The 22,014-nt window shown below is 50.2% G+C and overlaps 1 protein-coding gene across 6 annotated transcripts in view; it reads left to right on the top strand.

Moving 5' to 3' along the window:
- The window catches only part of ACACA (acetyl-CoA carboxylase alpha), a 123,069-nt gene that overhangs the window by 79,243 nt on the left and 21,812 nt on the right, over window positions 1–22,014 (top strand). For all 6 annotated transcript variants that reach the window (XM_032201089.1, XM_032201090.1, XM_032201087.1 and 3 more), the window contains 6 exons: window positions 5,548–5,817; window positions 6,157–6,254; window positions 6,993–7,113; window positions 7,558–7,668; window positions 19,357–19,500; window positions 20,246–20,366. In XM_032201089.1, the coding sequence (XP_032056980.1) occupies window positions 5,548–5,817; window positions 6,157–6,254; window positions 6,993–7,113; window positions 7,558–7,668; window positions 19,357–19,500; window positions 20,246–20,366 (865 nt within the window). The remainder of the gene's footprint in view (window positions 1–5,547; window positions 5,818–6,156; window positions 6,255–6,992; window positions 7,114–7,557; window positions 7,669–19,356; window positions 19,501–20,245; window positions 20,367–22,014) is intronic.

Below are 22,014 nucleotides of genomic sequence, written 5' to 3'. Positions count from 1 at the left end.
TTCCCCAGAAATTCCCATCAAAATAGTTGTTTCTCTTTGTATTTCCCAGCCCTTTTCTTGATGAGTTTTGGGAGCAGTCCTGACCCGATGGCTCCGGTGGCGGTGGGAATGGGTTTAAACAGCAGGGACAGCTCTCCGTGGTGTCTCCTCCTCTCCAACACTCGTGGTGTGATTTCAGTGAATCCTCCTGGGGCAGAACCGTTTTAGCCCCTTTCAATGAGACGCTCGGGTGTCACAGGGAGACGTGGGGGTAGGGAGCAGAGCACGTCTTTGTTATTTTTGGTAAAGGAGGGAGTGTCTGGTGACAAGCGGAATGCAACACAAATTAACAGAGGGTCCCCCAGCATCACTGAGAGCTGTTTTTTCCCCAGTTCTGTGCCGAGATCGTTTGATACAACCTTAAGAGTAGGAGGTGTGGGGGGAGGATGGGGCTGGTGGGGGGTTATTTTGAGTCCTGTTAGGATGGATGCGTGTCGTATCGGTCCGTGGAGCCTCTGGTAGTGAGCAGGAGCTGTGGAGCTAGGCACGGGTACTCTGTGCTGCCTCGAGTTGTTGAGGGGTCGATATTCCTGCAGGTTGGTACCCTCAGCGTGCTGCTTCTCACACTGCTGTAGACACAGAAAAAAGGACTGAGTTTTTGAAAAGCTCTGTGCATGTCGGAGCAATACTACAAGGCTGAGCTTTGAAAAGGCTTTTCTTAACAACTGGAGGTTGTGAGCCTCTGATACGCATCTCTGAGCTAGAATTCATAACTATTTAAAAGATACATTTCTAGAAGTTTATAAGAACGTAACCCAATTTTCTCGAAGTGTTTTGAAATCCTCAAATACCTGCAGTACCAGAGCACAGCTTTTGTATTTGGATGTAAATGTTTGAAGACCTGTGTACAGAAGGCTCCTAATAAAGGTTTGCCATTGGTCTCTGTAACCCACAACTTCACGAGATGCAAACTATTCCAGCTCGAGTTGTCCAGCTTTACACCCTGCCTCAGGAGAAGTTATTTATTGCTTCATTTTGAGAATTTCATCAGAACTGCTTCTGTTTTGGTGCAAAAGCTGGCAGTGCTGCTCCCAATTAATTCTGAGGGCTTGGACGGGAACGTGAATTTGATGGGGAATTTGGTCGGGGTTCAACAAGATGCCCTTGGCTATCCCCAAGAGACGTGGTTCCAGCTTCAGACCTTGCAGCACACAAATGCATGCGGTAAAAACGAATTCTGCAGTCTTCAGTGGCTTTTTTGAGCTTTCCTTGTGGTGCTGTGCATGCCCGTCCTTTGTCACCGATCCTCAGCCAGCCCTTTGCTGTCACACCATCCTCAGCCTCCCAGGCAGGAGGAATTCCCATCTCGTTCCTTTCAACCAACCTTTCAGAGCCGGTACCTCACAGCTCCCTTTACCGAGCGGGTCCCCTCTCTAGCAAGGCACCAAGTCTGAAGGCCTCCAGCAGCCCGTCGTGCCCTCCTTGTTGAAAACAAAATTTTGCAGCTTTTGGGCACGTGTAAGTGCGGAGAGGCTTTCTTCCAGGCCTGAAATTCTGAAAAAGGCAACGTGTTGCTGTGCCAGGGTCACGGTGTGGGTGCACGGCAGCAGAAATGGGGTTTTGGGCATCTTCAGCTACAGAACTCGCAGTGCTCACGGGCCAGGCCCTGCAGATGTTGTGTTTCCTCTCTTGTTGTAATTTAGCACATCACACATACTGGCACACAGCTGTTCTTCCACTGCATGTGTATTTCTAACAGGTAGAGCATAGGGCACAGCTGTGGCAGAACAGCAAGACCACGTTTTGTGCTCTTTAGGTTCAGCTGTCCAACTCCGAGGCTCTTCGAGACCCACGTCCAGCTCTCCAGATCTGGAGGTGAACAAATAAAACCAAGCATGGCATGAAGTACCTCGGCTCAAACATTTTCCTAGCTGTGAGAGAGGAAAAAAAACAACACACCTGGCATGGCTCGAGCACAGATGCTGACACAGCCCGAGCTGTTCTGCTTTCCAGCGGGTTTTTTGTCCCCAGGAGGTCCAGGTCCTGCAGGGAGGAGGCTGGGGGGCTCCTGCTGCCTGCAGAGCAGCCCCATGGCCCCAGCCTCCCTCTGCTCAGCACCAATCCTGCTCTGCACAGGGAGCCTGCAGCCAGTCTCTTCCCCATTCCCCTCGCTGCCTGCTGTCACCAGCCCCGGCTGCCACTGGCAGTCAATTTGTAACTGCATCAGCGTGTGTATTACCGGTCACATCGATAGCGCAATTAATGTTGAAGTCAATTTTGGTGTTAATTTTAGGCCATGATTAGTGTTGACACTGTGTGTCAAACTAACGGCGTTTATGAGCGCCATGAAAACGAACCTTCGTTAATATCATGTTTTTACTGTCCCTTAATGGCTGCATTAAGGCAAAGAGCTGGTGGGAGAAGGTGTGTGTAAAATTATATATATAAAACTTGGGCGTAATGTATGTGTGTCAGGCCGTCCTGCCTTGCCGGTGCTATTCAGGGAGCAAATGACATCTGAGCACTGAATCCTAATCACAGTTCGGGACATCAGAAATAATGATCACTTCTGATCGGGGGCTGTGAATAATTCATCCGCTTTGATTTCCACGTTCTGTCCAGTGATACTTTTCAAACCAAATGTGTTCCTACAGGAGAATAATGGGCCCACTTCTTATGGAAATACCGTGGCACAAATCATTTTGCCAACATAAAAACAGTTAAATAAGACGGGTCCTGCTTTTATTTTCTCCTCCCTCTCTTCTTCATTCCCGGGCGTGCTGGGAATCGAGCTGTGGCAGGAGGAGCACTTCCAAACTGTGCTGGCTCTTGAAAGCGCCCGGTTCGAAGCCCCCGCTGCTTACCCTCACCCTGTATTGTTCCGACCACGCTCTTAGGTGATTAGCTCAGCCTGTCTAATTAACTCGGGAACTCTCCAGTTTTTGGTGTGCTGCCGTTAACTTAAGAATCTCGTATTATTTTTTTTATTTTTTTTTTTTTTCTGCAATAGGAAGCTGTCCTTCGCTTCCCATAAATTTAAACAGAATCTGAACTGTTCGTACCAAAACCCCCCGAGTTGTGCCCTGTGGTTTTAGTGACCGGGTAAATGGCACAAAGCAAGCTCTGGACAAAAAGACACGTGGGTTAATCGAGTGATGGGCTTTGAGTTTTACTTTTCTGAAGCAGGCTGAGGTTGTTCCATATTTATCAGTCATAAACTATTTTCAGGAGTTTGCGGTTGCTGTGCCCTGGATGGGTAGTTTTTCTTAGTCTGCTAATGAGAATTAACAAAAAGGATTTTATTTATGAGGGGACGCATAATCTCAGTCTAGGGAGCTATTGCAAAGCCTCCGCTATGATTTTTCCAAATAGGAAATGCTTTTAATTTGGCTGTTTTCTGTACTAATGTCAAAAATCACCAGGCTGGTGAAAGTGAAGAAAATCTCTTCCATCAGGATGGGCAGAGGCAGCGGTGGGGCCGGCCCTGGACACTCACTGAGCTTGGTCACGAGTCCCCTAGGAGCTGGGGCCGGCGTTAATTCAGCTGCCTCGTGTGAGCAGAGGACGCTGGCATTTCCCCCGCGCTACGCTGCGGTCATTGTGCAGGATTCTGGCAATGTCTTTGTGCCTTCCTCTCTTCGCTGCACTAAGTATTTAGCGACGACAAAGCCCGAGCAGTTCTCTTGTTGCTCGTGGTTTGTGTTCGGCCCCTGGTGCTTGAAGCTTCCCGGCGTGCTCCTGGCTGGTGGCCTCGGCATGGCCGTACGGAGGTGGCTGCGTGGACAAAATCCTGGAAATCAGCGCTCTGCGCGAGGTCACGGTGCGGTTTGCAAGAGGATATTGCCCCCGTGGGTTCCCGTCAATAACTAAAACTGTTTTCTGAGGAGCCATCAGAAAGATTTCATTAGTGCCCACTTTGGGGTTTTAGTTATGGTACGACGACAGATTCAAAATCAACCTGCAAAGCGGCGATGAGACGAGCTGCGGTAGGCAGCAGGGGCTAGGTGGGCACCCTCTGTCTCTCTGAGGCTAATCCTGAAACCTTTGACTTGGGAGCTGCAGACTTCCCTAACCTGCTGTGTCTAATTGCGAGCTTGCCCCTAGTTGAGAGTCAGGTCAGAGACACGGCGTGCAGCCCCCAGCATCTCTTTTCCCACAGCAGTTAGGTCAGAAGGACAAAGCTTCTGTTTCTTCTCCGTTTTTCACCTCTGGTCTTTCTTTTTCTGCTATGAAAGCCCAATAATAGAGGAGCAGAAGTCCAAGAAACCCCTCTGGCTATGTAAGGTTATTTGGGATGAATTGGGCTGCTCTCCCAGACTCTGGCCCAGTTGTCTGCATGCCCTTGGTCTCTGTACTCAGTAACTTCTGGTCTGTGTGCCTGACCACAGCTGCATCCAGTTGTTTTACAACATTAAAACTTTTCCCTTTAATTTTGCAATGATCCTGGAATTTCAGCAAGGCATCCTCTGACCTGTGGGGATTTACGCTCTGCGTATCTCTCTCTTCCAAGCACTGCAGTTGGGTGCGAGGATGTAAGGGTAAATCTGCAAATATTCAGAAGCAAACAAACAAATTAATCCCATGTGACATCTCAGAATAGCAGGGGATGGAGCTGAGACCAAGGAGAAGGGAAGCACGGTCTTGCTGCTCACCGGCAATCTCAGCTCTCAAACGGGGAGGAGGAAGGGAGGGATCTGTCGGTAGCCGGCTGTGGTATTTTTGGATTGCTGCCTGCTTTACTTCCAATGACCCTTTGATTAATTCCCCCGTCTTTTTATTTTTTTTAATGAGCCTATTATGGCATATCTTATTGCGGATGCTGATTGGATCTCGACTGTGTATCGTGCCATTTTGATTTGGATTAAATGGCACATATCTGTCTGCTGCTTCTCCCCGCTCCCCCTCCCGATTTAGTTCATCATGTGCAGAATTCAGAGGCCCCGCAATGAGAGCTTCAGCCCTCCTGATTGCAGAGGCTGTGCAATCGGCTTGAGGAATGTGTACTCAGAGCTTATGATCCTTGGGCGAGCGGGGACTGGGTGATGCATGTGGCTTTCAGGGGACGCTGCGATTTCCATCCCTTAATGGCTTCCAGGGTGGCCGGCTCCCCAGCGCGGTGACACGCGGCCGCTCGGAGATGGGGACGCGGGGTGCAGATGCTGCTCGTCGCCATAAGATGGGCCAGAAGAGATGATCCAGTGGTTTTAAAGAGAAAAAAAAAAAAAAGAAAAATGCAGCTAAAAGCATTGCTTACCCTGGCTGGTTTGGGAAGAAACTGCTGCAGAATCTGGGAGGGAAAAGGGAAAGAGGCAAAGGAACGAAAGAAAGGCAAATAAATAAAGGGGGGTAGCTATGAAATAAAAGGGTTATTAACAGTGCCCCTGAGAGGCTCGAGCCCTGCCAGCTGTGCTCTGTGCGGGCAGCGCGTTGGAGCCGCTGGTAGCACAGCTCCCCAGGACAGTTCAGAAACACAGCGTCCATGAGGGACACGGCCCTCGTGTCAGTCCCTGCTTCCCCATCCTGAACGTACGTAATGACTTCTTGTTGTCCTCTGCTCCTTGACTGCAGATTGGGATGGTAGCTTGGAAAATGACCCTCAAGACCCCCGAGTATCCAGAAGGCCGCGATATCATTGTCATTGGCAATGACATTACCTACCGGATCGGTTCTTTCGGGCCCCAAGAAGACATGCTGTTCCTGAGGGCTTCGGAGCTTGCCCGAAGCCATGGCATACCCCGTATCTACGTGGCTGCCAACAGCGGAGCCAGGATCGGCTTGGCCGAGGAGATTCGGCACATGTTCCACGTGGCGTGGGAAGACCCAGATGACCCATACAAAGTAAGGAGGCACGGGAGTAAGAGGATCAGCCCAGAACATAACCTTTCTTATACACAGCCTCTTTTAACAGAAGTGAGCTGCGTGCTTGCCGGGCTGTTAGCTCCAAAGTTGGTACGGGGTCTCTCAGGCAGCAGGGCTGGCATCCAGAATGAATTAGTGCTAAGTGTTGAAAGCAGCCCTGGCTTTCACTGACCTCAGCTGGAGCTCTGAGGTTGAGACAGGATGTCTGTATCACTCTCAGTATCTGTTCCCTTGAAACTCTCTTTTTGGGTGGGTTACTGGAGATTGGGAAGGGCCTACCATTGGGAATGAGATGAATGAGCTGTTTCTTCCCTACAGGGATACAAATACTTGTACCTGACGCCTCAGGACTACAAAAAAGTCAGTGCTCTGAACTCAGTTCACTGTGAACACGTGGAGGACAACGGAGAGTCCAGGTAGGCACAGACACGTCAGAATGAAAAGCTTTCTGCTCATCCTCGGGTGCATGAGAAGGCGATGCGTGTCCTGTCCTTGTCTTCAGCTGGAAAGCTGTGGCTCTGTGTTATCAGGACATGGAGCAGCAGAGTACAAAGTCGTGTCGTGCGCTGCCCTGCTGGAGGTAGCGCTGTGCTGGCACTGTGCTGGGGTCCAGGCTGTCCCCGAGGATCCTGCAGTGGTAAAAGCTCTAACAGCAGGATGATGATTCCTGCCCAGGAATGAATTTTGAAAACTACTTTTCTGGTAGACCCCAGAGTAAGGACAGAAGGATCCGTGAGTGAGGCCAAGGCCTCCATGCGTTCTGGAGGGGAAGAAAAAAGTAAAGAAAAGAGACGCATTGTAATCTCTTGTCCTATTTTTTTGTTCCTTTCGGCTACGTTCTCTTCCTTTCCTGCCCTTTTTTCTATAATCAGACTGCTCCTCACATCCTGTGGGAATGACAGAGTGCTTTTCATGGGATTCCTCTCCCCTGGCATTTGTTCTTCGCAGCACTGCTCTGACTGCGCATACATCGGGCTGTTCGTGGTGCTCAGCGAGGCTGCAGAATGAGCTCGTGTACTGGTCCTGGATGGGTTTTATGCACATTATTCTTCTGAGCCTTAATGATATTTAGTCACTTTTCATTTTCGTTGTAGCAAACCGGTTCAGCAAATCACTGGACCTTGTGACTCAAAGGCTGTATGTGTCTCCCTCAGGTATAAGATAACAGATATTATCGGGAAGGAAGACGGACTTGGAATAGAGAACCTCAGAGGATCTGGCATGATTGCTGGAGAATCATCTTTAGCCTATGACAGTATTATCACCATCAACTTGGTAATCCCCCACTGCTTTCTGTTCTTCAAACTGTATCATCTATTTCAGCTAAAAATCCTGTAGTGCTATCCAGAGATACATCTGGGATCAGACTTTTGGTTGATGTAAATTGGCTCCTGTAGGCTTTGAGCAACACTATTTGCACCATTACGAGGCTGGATCCATCTGAAACTAAATGTAGAGCACTTTTAGAAACAGCCATTTGGCTTCATGTCTGCTCAGTCTATAAGTTACTGCTTTTCCTTGTTTTTAAATAAAATACACACGTGTTCAGCTAATGTGTTTTTACAAAACAATAGGTTTGGAGTTTTGCAATGTAGATTTTATAACCTTGTAATACAAACACAACTAGTTTTATCTAGACATCTGAATCAATAGGTTTTGGCTGTGTGGTAGGACAGAAATCAATGTGATTTTTTTTCTTTCTTTTTTTTTTTTTTTAAGGTTACATGTCGGGCCATTGGAATTGGAGCTTACCTTGTTCGGCTCGGGCAGAGGACTATCCAGGTTGAGAACTCTCATATAATCCTGACCGGCTGCGGAGCCCTGAACAAGGTAAGTTTTTTACATTTCAGTCTTCAGAGGCATCTGAAGTGAGTGGCTGTTTCTCTGAGTTCTGCCTGAGACTTAAGGAGCCGCCAGCACTGTTGTTCTGGCAGGTTCCTTTTGCTGTTAGCTTCTGGAAGAGCTGTGAAGGGGAATCCCAGAGGCTGAACCTACCCTGGTTAGGCTCCTGATCAAAACGAGAGATGACACAGGGCAGATCTGGGAAACTTTAATGACTTTTTCCTTTATTTATTTTTTTTTTTTCTGGTGAGAAAGCAGTCCTCTCATGTGCCTGTTTCTCTTGACAAGAGCCACTATTCCAGGCATCCTGGTAGGAGATTGGCAGGGGATGCAGGCAGGACTGCAGAATAAGGGCTTGAGCATGAACCAGGTGAAGGAGAAGGAGAAAAAGCTTTTAACATGGGCTGTGTGCAGTGACTGAATGACACAAGTAGAGAAGCCCACCGACCGGGCAGCATCTTCTCCCACCCACTGTGTACTGTGATAGGGGAAACAGGGTTGTTGCCAGTGTCTGGAAGAACGTGTTTTGAAATACGTGGGCCAGAATCACCCTGAACTTTGCGTTAACACTGAGGAAGCACCGGAGCCTGGGGAAGAGTGTGTGAACGGTGATTTTCAAGGGGTCAAACCTGCTGGAAATCTCAGCTGTGCAGGGCAGGGGGGAATAACTCAGGCTGGAAGCAAACTCACAGCTTTCCCTACTAAAGTGGCTCTTTTTTTTTTTTTTTTCTTTCTTCTTTTTTTTTTTTTTTCCCCCACCAGAGGCGATTTTTCTCCCTTGCTGCCCCAAGCCTATTAATATCACAGCCCCCGGCTCCTTGTCTGTCGCAGACACGGCTCGCAGCCGACTCCGCTCTCGTCCCTCTCAGCGAGGGCTTTGTTTACGGGAGAGTTGGGATTGTGCGGGCGCGAGTGCCCTTCCCCATTGTGCAGCTTTGTTCTCAGGCACTCTCCAGCACCTGGGGTGGTTGTGCTTCATCGCAAGCTGCGTTTCAAGGAGTGCCTGCCCGACAATGGGAGATAAAAGGAAAATAGTCTCTCGTTGAATTATTCCCCTGAATAAAGGGGGCTCTGCAGAGAATGAAGCATTGATCCTATCAACTCCAGGATGCAGTACCCTCAGTTAGATCTCTTACACACATCACACACACCTGCATCAATGGAAGGAAAAGAGGCATTTGAAGATCCATCCTTTAAAAAGAGATTGAGTCAGTTTAGTGCTTGCTGAAGTGGAGTATGTTGCCTGATTCCAGCTGTCATTTGTTGGGGATCGGGGTCCTGCAGAGTTTCCCAGATGGCACAGGCAGTCTGTTCAGTCCTCCGCTCCCGCTCCCTTTCGAGGTTTAACTGCACTCTCTGCCCATGGAGAGAATGTTGGTTTCTCTAGGACTAGTGTAATCTCACTAAATTTTTGGCACTTAAAAATTAAGGATTTAGGCTAAATTATGCACCTGACATCTGTCAGAAGGCAGAGGCAGAAGGAGAAGCTTTCTGGGGCTGACTTAGCCCATCCTATGTTGAGGACTCCAGCGGGCTGAAGCACTCCGTGTGCCCTTTTCTCTCCCTCCCTGCTCTGCTGGAAAGGCACGGACTGTTGTGTGGGCACTGAACCCCTTCCTGCCGAGAGGTCAGGCAAAGGAGGAACCAACTGCACCTTATCCAGCTCTCCCAGTGAGAGGGCTAAAGCCCAGAGCCACCAGCAAGTTGACCTGTCCGTGAACAGCAGGAGACTGGGAGCCCCCCTCAGGGCTGGGTGCTGTGGGGTGTCCTGGTGCACGCGATCTCTGTTTTTAAATCCCTGCAGTTCTGGTGAGAGTTTCCTGAATGGATCCAGCTGTAACTGTGTCCCAGAGGCATGACAGAGCGAGGTGACCTGGTGCTAGCCTGAAATGCCCAAGCTCGTCCCAGCTGAGATCTTACGCGGGGTGTGAAGCACACGGTGCACGCTAACAGCTTGCATCAGCCTGCGATGGAGGCACAATCCGCTTTGGATTGCACTCCCTCTCCCTGTCCTTATATCTAACCCATTAAACGCTTTTCCTGTGGATACAGGAGGACATTGGTTTGAATTTTCTGTTGGCTGGAAGTCAGGTCTCTCTCAGCCAGGGGCCAATTAAGCCGTCCTCCCTTGGAGGGATGCAGAGGTCCTTCGGGCACGAGGCGTGATGCGTCTTGTTCTGTTCTGCCAGTGCATGAATAAGGCTCCAGAAGGGTCTCGTGCTGGAAAGCTGTTGTGGTTTTTCTCTGTGGAGCAGCTGAGCCTTGCTTCTTGCTCCCTTGGATGAGGTGCTGGGAAGGGCCCTGCGCAGGAAGGCAGCGCTCCTGGGTGGCAGTGGGAGGTCACCCACCCGAGGGGCAGGGTCTCAAGGAAAGGTTGTGCCTGAGACAAAGATTTGGGCTTTTTCATCGCTGACTTTAATTACTGCCTTCAAAGAAGGTGTTGTATAAAACTCATCCATGGCCTCGTGCCTGCACATGTACCTTCAAAATGTCTTCTCTCTGTAAGAAGAGAGCGTGCCATGCCAAAATGTTTCTGCAGCAGTGGAGACAATAAGGCTTGCAGAAAGCAGTGAGGTGGTGGTTTTTTTTCTGGAAAGTTGTCTGATTTTTTTATTTTCCTGTGCAATATTGGGTTCTTTCCAGTTCACAAGGGGAGCAGAGGAGGACTGTGAGAAACATTCCGTGCTGGCAGATCCCTTGCCGGTCTCCTTCATTATGTAAAAACCAGCCTGAGGGTTTGGGTGCAGAGGGAAAGGTCCAGCTGCCAGCCCCAGCCTGCAGCCTGTAACTCAGCGATGAGCTCAAGGTCACGATGGTTTCCAGCCGGAGCTGGTGCCTGGCTCTGCAGCCCGGTGCTGGCGTGCGGGCTGCGTGCCGTGCCCGTGTCACCGCTGCGTCAGGAGAGAGGCACAGCCCCGCTGAGCTGCCTGCTGCCAGGTGGGTTTAGGGATTCGCAGCCCCTCTGCCTGTCTGGGTGACGGGGGAACTCCGGGAGGTTCCCGGTGCTCTCGATTAAGCCGTCTTTGTTTGCAGTCCGGACCTAGGAGCAAGGGAGGGAGCGGAGGGAAAGGTGTGATGCCCCGCGGCGCGGCCGGCGCTCGGCGTGCGGGGCACTGGGGCTGCATTTCATCCGTACCCCTTTTGTCTTCCCCGTTGCATTTCAGCAGGGGGTGGAGAGGTGGAAATGACATTTCATTCCTCTCCTGCGAGCGTGTGCGCGCGCCTGTGCTGAGCCCGCTGACCCCCCTGAAAATTGAAATAATGATAATGCGCGTCTCCTGACTGCATCAAAGTATCAGCACATCAAAAGCCAGGAGGCATGAAATGCAAATGATAAAGTGAAAGCAGATGGATTGTGCATGATCGCCTGATGCCCAATGAATTTTAAAAGGTGCTGGTTCACATGGGGAGAGGGGCTGAAATAAACACGTTATCCCTGCAATTTTTTTTTGTTCTTGCCGCTCACTCCTGACAATATTTTTTCACACTTCAGCGAGCAGCCACTCCATCTCCCTCCCTCCCTCTCCCTCTCTTTCTCTCCCTCTCTCTCTCTCGCTGTCTACCTCACACACGTCTCGGGTCATGTCGCCGCAGCTCCGGTGGAAATAATAAGATATAAACCACGAGGTTGTTATTTGCATAGAAATAGCATGGAGCCCCAGGCAGCATGGGAGAAGGACACAGAGATCATTTGTCTAAAATTTTAATGAAAACTTTTGCTGAGGCAGAGATTTTTTTATTTATTTTTTTTTTTAACTTTCACTGCCTCCCCCTTTTTCCACCCCCGTACCTGCCTCCACCTCCCTCGACTCCCGTTCCTCGTCACCAGCTCAGCGCGGTTTCCTGCGAGGTGGGTGACGTGGTGCCGCCGTGCCCTACCCACCAGCTAATTTCCAGATTTCCAGCAGTTTCCTTCCTAGCAGAAGCAGGCTGCAGAGCCCAGCGCTCCCCATTTATGCTCTGCTCCCACGGTTCAAGCTTCCAGGCCTGCCTTTCCTTTCCGCCCTCACTGGGATGTTCCCAAGGCTGTTGCTGACCTGCTTTTGATTGCTTTGCTCCTCCTCGTCTGTCGTGTTTGAAAGAAGTCCCATCTTTAAGGCTGTTTCCTTAATGCAAACAAAGAGTGGCTGTCGGTCACACCCATGCCCATCCCATAAAGCGTTTCATGCCCCAAATGTGTCCCCGTGGCACCTGGGGGCTGTCAAGGGACGAGATCTGCCTCTGGTTCAAGCCAAGATCTGTCACACTCTGCCTGCTGTCCCCAGAGATCTTCTGTACCTTTCTCAAGTTCTTCCCTTGCCGTGGTGTGCTCCGTACTCTGACCGTGTGGGTGAGTGAGAGCAGCAAAAGGACTTCTTTCCTAAAAAAACAAAGTTCTTCCTTTTATCGTAGTACATTTCCCCGTGAAGGAGGAGGCCGTGGGTCATGGGAAGAGCGGTCAGAGATGTCAAGAGCGAGGAGCCCACGTACCAGAGGGGTGGGAGATGCACGGGTGAAGTGGTTGAGGCTACGGACACCGACTGGCAAGGAGCCATCGCAGCCTCTTGGGCTGCTTGAGCCCTCCTGAGATGTTGGATCAGTTCATAGAGAAGAATTGATGAACTGGAAGTAAACTGTGATGCTGTAGGAGACATCCGAGGGAGCTGCCGAGCACCTCAGTTCCCTGGTGTTTGCAATGAGTTCGGGAAGGTGCCGGCCAGCAGCGGTGCGGTGTCTCCATCCTCAGGGCTGTGGGAAGTTTGTCCTCAAAACGCTCTTAATTTAAACCGTATTTCTGCTTGGATGACCAGTTGTAGACCTGAAAGAGCTCAGGAGCCAATTGACCAGCTGAATGGTGCAGTTTCTGGCGATGCAAAGTGCAGGGTTTTGGAGGAGGCATTGCTGGGGAACAGCTTTAGAAGGGACGTGTTGGTGAGGGGAACCGATCAGTGGAGCTGCGAGGTTTGGTTTGACAATCAGCATTGAAAACCCAGCATCCCAACAACCACTTCGAGAATCTCCTTGTCTAATCCTGCTGGCTCGGCTCTGAGGCTGGTGGTGTGAGGATCAGGAAGCTCCCACAGCCCGCTTGTCTCGGGCAAGCGATCAGTCCTCAGCATCGCAGGCAGCAATATTTACCCTTCGGTTTCACAATCTGGAAAAATAAATAAAAACCCGGTGAGATTGATGCTGTTCGGGGGTTTTGCTGTAAAATACAGAACGTGAAAGGCTCTGGTTTTGAGATTCGAGGCAGGGACAGCTCAGTATCTGCTCAAGATGACTCCCAAGTCTTGGGATTAGATCAAAGCAATCATGTGAGAGCAATCATGTGAGTTAGAACAGCAAGTGCCATCCCTGTCATTCAAAGAGGCATTATAATTATTAATGCATGATATGAATCTTTCTGTAGTGGCACAGCAAGACTATTAGGAAGATACGTATGGGCGCGGGGTGCTGGGGAATGCTAATCAAAGAGGGCCTAAGCAGTGCCAGCCAGGGACTGGTGCTGCAGCAGTGCTGGACACCGGGTCCTTGCCCTTCCCCTTGCTCCGAGGCTGCTCTGCTCTCGGACTGAGCTCCTGGCAGGGGCAGGCTCAGCCCCGTGGTGAATTCGTCCCTGCTGCTGCCCCTGGGTGTCAGCACGGGCTGGGGGCAGTCCTGGGGACACGAAGGTCTTCGCTCCATGTGGAGAAGGTAATGCGAGCAGGGTGGATGCCCGGGCTTCAGACGAGTGCAAGGAAACAAACACCAGCCTCCATTTCTACATTTTATTTTTAATTGCCTTTCTTTAAGTGGTGATATTTGTGTATCGTTCCCATTAGAGACAATTTACGTTCCAGACATCGCATTATTGGTCCCTTTATGTTTGCTTAGGGAAGAAGGTCTAATAGATTTCTGTTGACTTTTTTTTTCTCCCTCCTTCTATCATTTTTAATACAGATCCTGATCAGTTTGTCTACGTGGATGGGGCTTGTGCAGTGTGGGCGGGCTGTATTTATTCCCACTACATAGGAGCTTAGCGTATTGGCACGTATTCTGCTTGCACCTTCCAGAGAAACACCTGTGTATTTAAAACCTTATTTCTATTTCATGGAACAGAAATTATATCCCGGTTTCTGGTGAATCTGTAGGATGTGTTTTTACTGGTTTGCTGGGTCCAGGCTTCTTACTGGAGCTGAGTGGAAGAAGGCATCTTCCAAATGTGCCCCAGCACACCCGGTCCTGCCCTCCCCTCTCTCAGGCTGTCCCGAGGAGGGTATCAGGATCTGCCTCTGGCTCTTTTCTACCATGACTTGCAGATAAATTTTCTGCCATTCTGGATGCTTGGGTGGGAACTCTAGGAACTGCATTGGGAAATTGTCAGATATTTTATGATTAAGCCCCAAACCGTGCTGCAAAGTGAACAAAAAGTCTCGTTGTGCTGGTGAAAGAGGAGCCTGTGCTAGAGCCTGTCCCCTTGGCTGGGGTCTGACTGAAAGGCTGCTCTTGGGGCTCAGAAGGTGACCAAGGGAATGACCAAACCCAAAATCTTCAGCATCACGGAGACGATCATTAATGCCGTTTATAGGGCGAGTGCCTGGAGCAGGGAACCCCTAACTGAGACAGATGGGATTTACGAGCGGTCGGACCATGTAGAATAGGGGGCAGTAATTTGAGTTTGCAAAGTATATTGAGTCCTTTTGATTTACCACAGACTGATGGAGTGACCTTGAACAAAACATGCGGTCTCCCTACACCGTGAAAGGAGAGCTAGGCAGGAATTTTTCGACAAGACATTTTTCATTTGAGAATGCCAGTTCGCTGAAACGGGAACTCTTTGGGAAAAAAGTATCGGTTTTGATGAATTTCTCATTTGAATTTTTTCATTTTGTCAAATGAAAAGCTCTTTTTTTCTTTCCAACTGATTTTTCATTCCGAATTAACTTTTATTTCTAATATCTACAATAAACACTTCAGAAGTCAGAAGCAAACGTCCTGGCCCTGCCTGATACTTGCTCAGATCTCGAGATCGCAAATTTTGATTTTCTGTTCCAGAAGAGGAAGCTTGCAAAAATCCCCGTAAATTCTTGCAAGATGGAACAAGCTGCTTCCTCCCACTCCCATTTCATGTTGCCAGCTGCCTTAGTAAGGGGCTTTGGGATCTTCAGGCACAAGGTGCCTCCGAAGGCAGCTGGATGTGCCTTCCCCTGCTGCCTCCGAGGTGCCGTGCAGGTGCTTCTTCCCCTTCCCCCTCCGTCCTCACCAAATTAAAGCAAGGAAAGGAGCCCACCGGCCAGACCTGCTTCTGGATTTGCAGTCAGTAGCCATCTCCAATAACCATCAGGCTGTCAGCTTCCCCCCCACCTCCCCCTACCTCCCACCTCCCCCATCACTCACCAAAGGAAAAAAAGAGCCGGAGCCACAGCTCGAAATATATCATGCAATAGTGTATCATGAATTTCTTGTGAATCACATTGGTGAAGCAGGTTTATTTATTTCTGAGACTTTAAATCAATACAAAGTAGGTCTCTTAGTTCTGAAGCTGGGATGGAGTGTGAAAAAATGAGCCCATTGTACTCTTAAAACTTTGGGGAAAGGAGATGACAGCTATATAATTCCATTTACCAGGCACTAGGGGCTTTAATGTGAAGGTGACAGGGAGCTCTTTGTGCATTTAGAGCACCATATCTTCTAAATAAAAGATCTGTAGACTTGATAGTGGAGTATAGCTCTGACTTTAATAATCTCCAAGCATTAGACCGAGCCAATATGTTCCCAAGTCAGAAGGGTCCCCCACCGAACGCTCGTAAATTAAAAGTGCAGGAGCTGCACACGGTGCTGGATTAGAAATGCAAGAACTGCAGCCCCTGCCTTCCCAGGCAGAGGAGGTGTCTGTGCTCACTCGCCTTGTCTGCAGGATAAAGGCACGGCAGCAGCTCTGCCCCGGGCACGGCTCCGGCTGGCACCCGTCCTCGCTGGGCTCCCCTGCTCGCTGCTGCTGCTCCTCTGCCTCTGAGGACGTGATTCGGGGGGAGGACGGAGCCGAGAAATGAACGCCCGAAGATCTGTTGAGGCTTGGCTGCACATAACAGCAGTCAGGTTTTAAGTTCCTGCATTGTGTTTTCTGATGAGACATTCGTTCTGATCATTTCTGCCTGTTTATGAAAAATAGGCTATTTATAGTACGTGCGTGCGCCTTTTCTGCTTCAGGTTTCTGGCAGATAATATAAATTGTGGGCTGGGAATTGCAATTATTGAAATTATTTGGATAAAAATCTGGCACTTATATTCGATATAAACACATGATATGCTCTGAATAATAACGGCACTTATGTTACATAATGATTCCCATTCAAGCCCTCTGCTGTCATTTTTGCAGATCTTTCATCTCTGATGAAACGTGCCAGCCCAGCCAGCCCCGCAGTGGCTGTGTCCGCTAACCAGCAGCTCGGTCGCTAAAAAGGAGCACCCCAAAAGCAGCTGCTCATCGCAGCCCAGAGTGCTCAGAGATGGTTAAGGTGCCTATGAGGTGCCTACAGACCTGTTGAGGATGGTCTTTAGCGGCTGAACGGGCTGCTGGAATGCTGGCTCCCCTTTGTACTCTCCAAAAGATTCTCTGAAGTAAAACGGGGTGGCCCACTGCAGCGCTGAGAATGGCTTTTGGAGGACCTGCTGAAATAGATGTTGGCAGTGCTGCGTGTGGTTTGTAAGCACGTGGCATCAAAGCTTGTGTTACCTGCAAATGGTGTGTGTCCTACAGCCCGAGCTGAGCTCTGACACGTGCGGTGCTGCATCTAGCCTCTCCTCCTGCCCAATTCATTGCTGTCCTCATCCTTCTGCTGAGATGGAGGCACAGGGGAGGCGCTTTGTCTTGTGCACCTCTTAAATGCACGGCTTTCTGCTCTCCTGAGAGATTTGTCTTCGGGAGCACAGGAGGGGGAAGCAGAGTGGCTCACCTGAATCCCTCCTGGGGCTGGAGCGAGCCCACCCCTTCCGCACACGCATTCGGTTGCTAAATTGAAGCCTTGGGTAAGCCTTGTGCTAACGCTGCTCCCAGCTCGGCTCCTCCGTGGCTGCTCCCAGCTCCTCCTCCGTGGCTCCGCGTACCTCCCCGGCCAGCCCACGCTCAAGGGCTTGAAGTTTCCCCTTCGGACAGGTCAGATCCTGGTTGTAGCCGATGTAACCCTCTGCTGCCTTTCCTCCCGTGAGTTCACTTTAGCATTCCCTCTCTAACTGAGGTGGTGACGTTTCTAGAGCCACTCGTGGCTCCGCTGGCCACGTGTCTCACTGGGGGCGTCCGAATCCTCTGAGTGCAGCAGCAGCTCGGGGCCTCTCCGGCAGATGTGTTCTCTTTCACCCTTGGATATTTTCCTGCAGAAACATTTATACAGCAATATGCATTGCACCATTTAAAATTGTTAATTGGAGATTGAATTACTTGTCAGCCTTTAAAAATGTAGTCCTCGGAGGTCAGCGGGGAGGTGGTTAGCGGGGCTGGATGGATGAGCCATCGCGCTCATTTTTTTCTCAAGCCCAACCATCAGCGCCTGCAAGCTGCCTTAGCCCTTCGGTGCCTTTTAACCTCTGGCACCCGATTCGGGCTGAAGCTGGGGGGGCAAAACAAGCCGGCAGGGTCTCCGATCACCCCGGAGAGGAGAAGACACGAGGACAGCACCAGCCGGTGGCATCCCTGGAAGAGCCCCGCTGTGCCTGGCCCGGCACCGGGATGGAAGCAGCTGGCTTGGCGTTGGGGCTGTGAGTAATCCGGCTCTGTTTTAGGGCTGTGCTCGTCCCTCCTGCTGCACACGGGAGCAGCACACACACGTCCAGATGCAGACGGAGGCGGCACAACTTCCCAGCGTGGCTCGGGAGCTCGCAGCCTCGGCTGCCAAACGCTGCCGAGTAAATTCTCGCCCGCGCGGCGCTGCAGAGGGATTTCGTTCGCGCAGCCCCTCACAATGCTCTGCCACTTCACTGAAATGTCTGGAGCACTCGGGAAAAGGAGCTGCATATTTATCTTGATCTCCAAAAGGGGATTTAAGGGCGAGAGCAGGCGGTATATTAGGCTGTTTTCATTGCCTGTCAGCGGTGGTAAACCTGAGCTGTCTGCGGTGTCTCCAGATAAGCAGCGGCAGAGGCCCATTTTGCATGTACATACGTTTGCATTAGTTCATAGATGGGGAGTTTAAATCCTCTTTATTTTTATTTTCCTCTGTGGAAAGCATTTAGCTAGACTTGTGTCTGGCATCTGGAGGCCCGTGCTTTCCTTTTCTTTGAGCCTAGATCTGTGCTGCTGTCTTTCTTCCCCTTCCTCTTCGTGGTGCTGACTGAGTTCGAGGAAGAGGAGGGTGTTGGAGCTTGGGAGGCAGCGCCAGGGACTGCTCCATGCAGGGCCACGGTGCTTGAATTGCCTTCCAAATCGCTGGGCGAGTGCCACAACTTCTGTATCTAAGCCTCGGCTGCCATCTGTCTCGCAGGGACTGTTGTGAGGATCGCCCGGTGCCTGGGAAATGCTGAGTCCTGTGAAACGTCAGATCACGGGGCTTTTTTTCTTCCAAAGAGGAAAAAAATAGGGACTTGGCAAATGCTAGCATTAGGCGATGCTTTTGGAGGACACAGAGCCGTGACCCAAACCGCGATGACCTGGTGTGCAGGAAGGAAGCTCACGGGTCCGGCGGCGTTTTGCAGCCAGCTCAGCATCCTCATTTCCCATCCCGTTAGCACCTTCCTGCTTTCTGCCCCAAAAGCTGAGTCCTGAGAACTGTGGCCTTCCCCTGCACCCGTGGGTGAGATCGGTCAGGTCCCGAGCACTCAGAGCAGGAACTCGCTCGGGCACCGCTCCTACGGGGTCGGGGCTGCTCCTCTCCCAGCCCCTTTTCCTAAAACGAGCTGCGCTGGTTGCTCGCTGGGGGAGGACAGGTTGTTTGCGTGTGTTTGAGGGGTTTTTAAGATCTAAATGAAGCAGGTATGTAATGCCCTCTGTCTGTTGGAAAGACTCAACCCATAAAAATAACAAACGGCATGTATTTGCTAGAATGTCAAAGTTATGAGTTTATTTTGTAATGATGTGCTCCTGCCTTCATGAGGTAAACTGGCCGTGGCAGAGGTGTTATTAGTAATATGGACTCAGTGAAGCAGAAAGCCGAGTGACCGAGAGATCAGTGTATCAGTCAGGGAGAGGGCAAATGGAAAGAGACAGCGGGAGAATGAGAAAAGAGCTGCGCTGCCTGGGCTCAGATTAGAGATGGAGCCGTGCGAGAGAATTGCAAGTCCAGCACTCGGCCTCATTCCTCCTGCTCTCTCCGAGGAGCCGGTGGGGCTTTGTTTTTGCTGTACCCATCCCCGTGCAGCACGGTGGTTTTCTCCCCGGGTGGAGGTTTGAGCGGGTCCCGTCCACCAGGCCCCATAGCGGGAACAATTTTGGATCAGAGAGCTGAGCTCGGGTCAGCCCTCAGGAGACTTGTTCATGTGTCAGCTCACTGCTGGCTGGGAAGGGTAAGAGATAGAGCTGCCTGCTGCCTTCCCACGTGTTGTTTCCCTTGGAAATCCAAACCTGAAGATCTTACCCACGTGCAGGGCTTGGGAGCAGTTTGCTCTGCCCTTTGGTGTCAACGTGTTCGTGACGTGCTGCAGGGACGGGCCTGTGTGCCATCTCCTTACTCAACACCTCCTTGCCACGTCTCCTCCTCTGATGTTTTCCCATTTTTCTTTTGAAAGGTGCTTGGACGGGAAGTTTACACCTCCAACAACCAGCTGGGTGGCATCCAGATAATGCACAACAACGGGGTGACGCACGGCACCGTGTGCGACGACTTCGAAGGAGTCTACACCATTCTGCTGTGGCTTTCCTACATGCCAAAGGTAATTCCTGGCCCTGCAGGAGTGTGGTGGGGCACCACCTCTTTATTCGCTGTGTTCACAGGGTTTTGGGGGGAGGGGAGGGTCTCTGAATCTATGCTTTTTTTTTCTGTGCTTGTAGCAAAATGGCTTAGGGTCATGGTTGCTGCTGGTGGGCATTCATTATGGTACTGAAATCTACAAAGCCATTTTTGACCTACGGTGCTGCCAAAACCTGGATGAGGGGCAGCGTGGCACTGCCACATGTATTGTCACATCCCCCCCCCAGCGTGCTGTCTTTAGTGCTCTGGGTAGCGGGATTTGGTGTCAGCGGTGCATTGCCTCTTACTGAAAAGGCTCTAAAAGCTCCTCTCGGAGGCAGTAATTTGTGGGAGCTGATGGATGTTTGTAGGCTGCTCTGCAGCCAGGAAGGAGCAACAAGAACACGCAGGTCACCTTCCTGCAGGACAGAGCGCACAGATTGAGTCAGGTGGCCTGGGTGCTTTTAAAAATTAAATCGCAACCCCTTGCTAATGCTGGCAATCCTGAGGTTCAAGAGCAAGGAAAGCACAACGCATGCAAGATGATGCTGAAGGAGGGGCTGTGAGAGGCTGTGGAGCACCCTGGACGTTCCTTCAGGCTCTTGCCAAGGCCGAGATCCCGCGTGGCAGGGCTGTACCTTGGAGGGGGAAGGAGGACTGATGAGCTGCTTTGTGGTCAGTGCTTGGTGGGAGAATGACTTCCTTCAATATTTTTCTTTTTCCCTTAGAGTGTATACAGCCCTGTTCCTATCCTCAAAGTCAAAGATCCTATAGACAGAACCATAGACTATATGCCTACCAAGACTCCCTACGATCCTCGCTGGTTGCTGGCTGGCCGCCCAAATCCAAGTGAGTGCAGCTGTGGTGGTGGGGACGTGTCGTGAAGTGTCTTGTGTCAAGGATTCGTGTCTCTTACTGCTTTGTCAGTGGTCCAATTTCAGCATTAAATCGTTGATATTACTCATGGTAGCCTATGGCATCATTGGAATTACAAAGCCTGGAGAATTAAAGTACCTCAGCAAATGAGGCAGGAGGCCCCGAGTGCTAACCCCGCAGATCTGGGTTTTTCTTCGACTCAAGCCAAGTGCATTTTGAAGCTTGAACCTCTCTGCTGTGTCTTGAGATGCTCTAGATCTGCTTCCAGACTTGAAGTATTCCTTTCTTCTTCCTGTCAGCAGCCAGGTGGCCCATCCAGGGCAGCTAGTCCTAAAGGACAAAGCTGGCTGGAATGGGGAGAAAGCCTGAGGCCTACAGACCGAATATATTCCAGAACTTATAAACTACTTAGTTCTGAGAGATTTAAATGTAATATATAAAAATAACATGTAAATAATGAGTGCTTGAGAACATTTACAGGTAGTAGTTAATTTTATAGACTTTCTTTTTTATGGTTCAGTGGAAAGTGCATGTAGGAAGGTCTTTCTGGTAGAGGAATCACAGAGCATTCCTGCAGAGCTCGGTGAGTAATTACATCGGGAACACTGCAAACCACTGAGCCCCCACACATGCTCTTGGGGTTGTGCAGCCTGTGTACGTACAAGCTGCAAACTGGGTGACCATTATGCCTGCCGTTATTAACGAGTTTGGGGGGCTAAAATGAGATTTGTGATAAACTAAGTTTTCTGGTTTTGGATAATATTTTTTCATCATCTCTCATGTAATTCATCCAGCTGTCTGAGTGCAGCAAACGCTGGCTTCCAAATCGAGTGACTTCAGATTTTAATTTAGTGGAAGCGTTAAGGAAAGCAGATGATTCCCTGTGATAAGTTAAAGCAGATATCTCCTAGGTGAAAAGTTAAAGCCATTTATTAGAGGAGATATTGCCGTGATATTCTTCAAACTGACGCCCGACACGAGGCCAGAATCTAAACGATCAGCTTTGGGCTCACGATAAAGAGATAATTTTGAAATGGATGGTCACATTTTACAGTGGGGCCACAGAGGCAAGGAATGTAGAACACAGTAATTACAAGTTTGGTCTTGATAAAACACTCTCCATCCTGTTTAAGTCAGCAGAGGTTAGCTTGCTTGGATCTCCACTTTTAATTGGTTTTGGACTTGGGTTTGCAGAAGCAGAGGTGCTTGTTCAGATTAAAGCATTCCTCAGAAGCTGCTTGCCAAGGGGGAAAGCTGGGAGATTTTTTTTTTTTATTTTTTGGCAGAATCTTCATGAAGTCCCAGAGAAAAGCAGGTGCCCAAAGAAAGTTGTGATTTTTGTAGCTGTCTGGGTGGGCAGCACACCTCGGTGCCTCGTCTGTGGGATGTATGGCTCAGGCTGCCAGGAGGACTGCAGAGAGCTGCCTGCAGGTCCCCCCTATTTATTTGTAACACCCCAAATCAGCGTCAGCATCCAGCCCAGATGGAAGAGAAGTACAGCGTAATCTGCCCCCTTCTCCCTGGGGGGATCATTGTCACCCCAGAGTTTTATTTGAGGAAACGTGTGCGGATTGTTAGTCAACAGAGCTGGTGGCTGGGTGTCAGCACCTCCGCAGGGGCA

This window comes from Aythya fuligula, chromosome 20, assembly GCF_009819795.1.
Source record: "Aythya fuligula isolate bAytFul2 chromosome 20, bAytFul2.pri, whole genome shotgun sequence".
Lineage (NCBI taxonomy): Eukaryota > Metazoa > Chordata > Aves > Anseriformes > Anatidae > Aythya > Aythya fuligula.
Note: the sequence above shows the minus strand (reverse complement) of the source record. Positions and strands in the feature narration are given on the sequence as shown.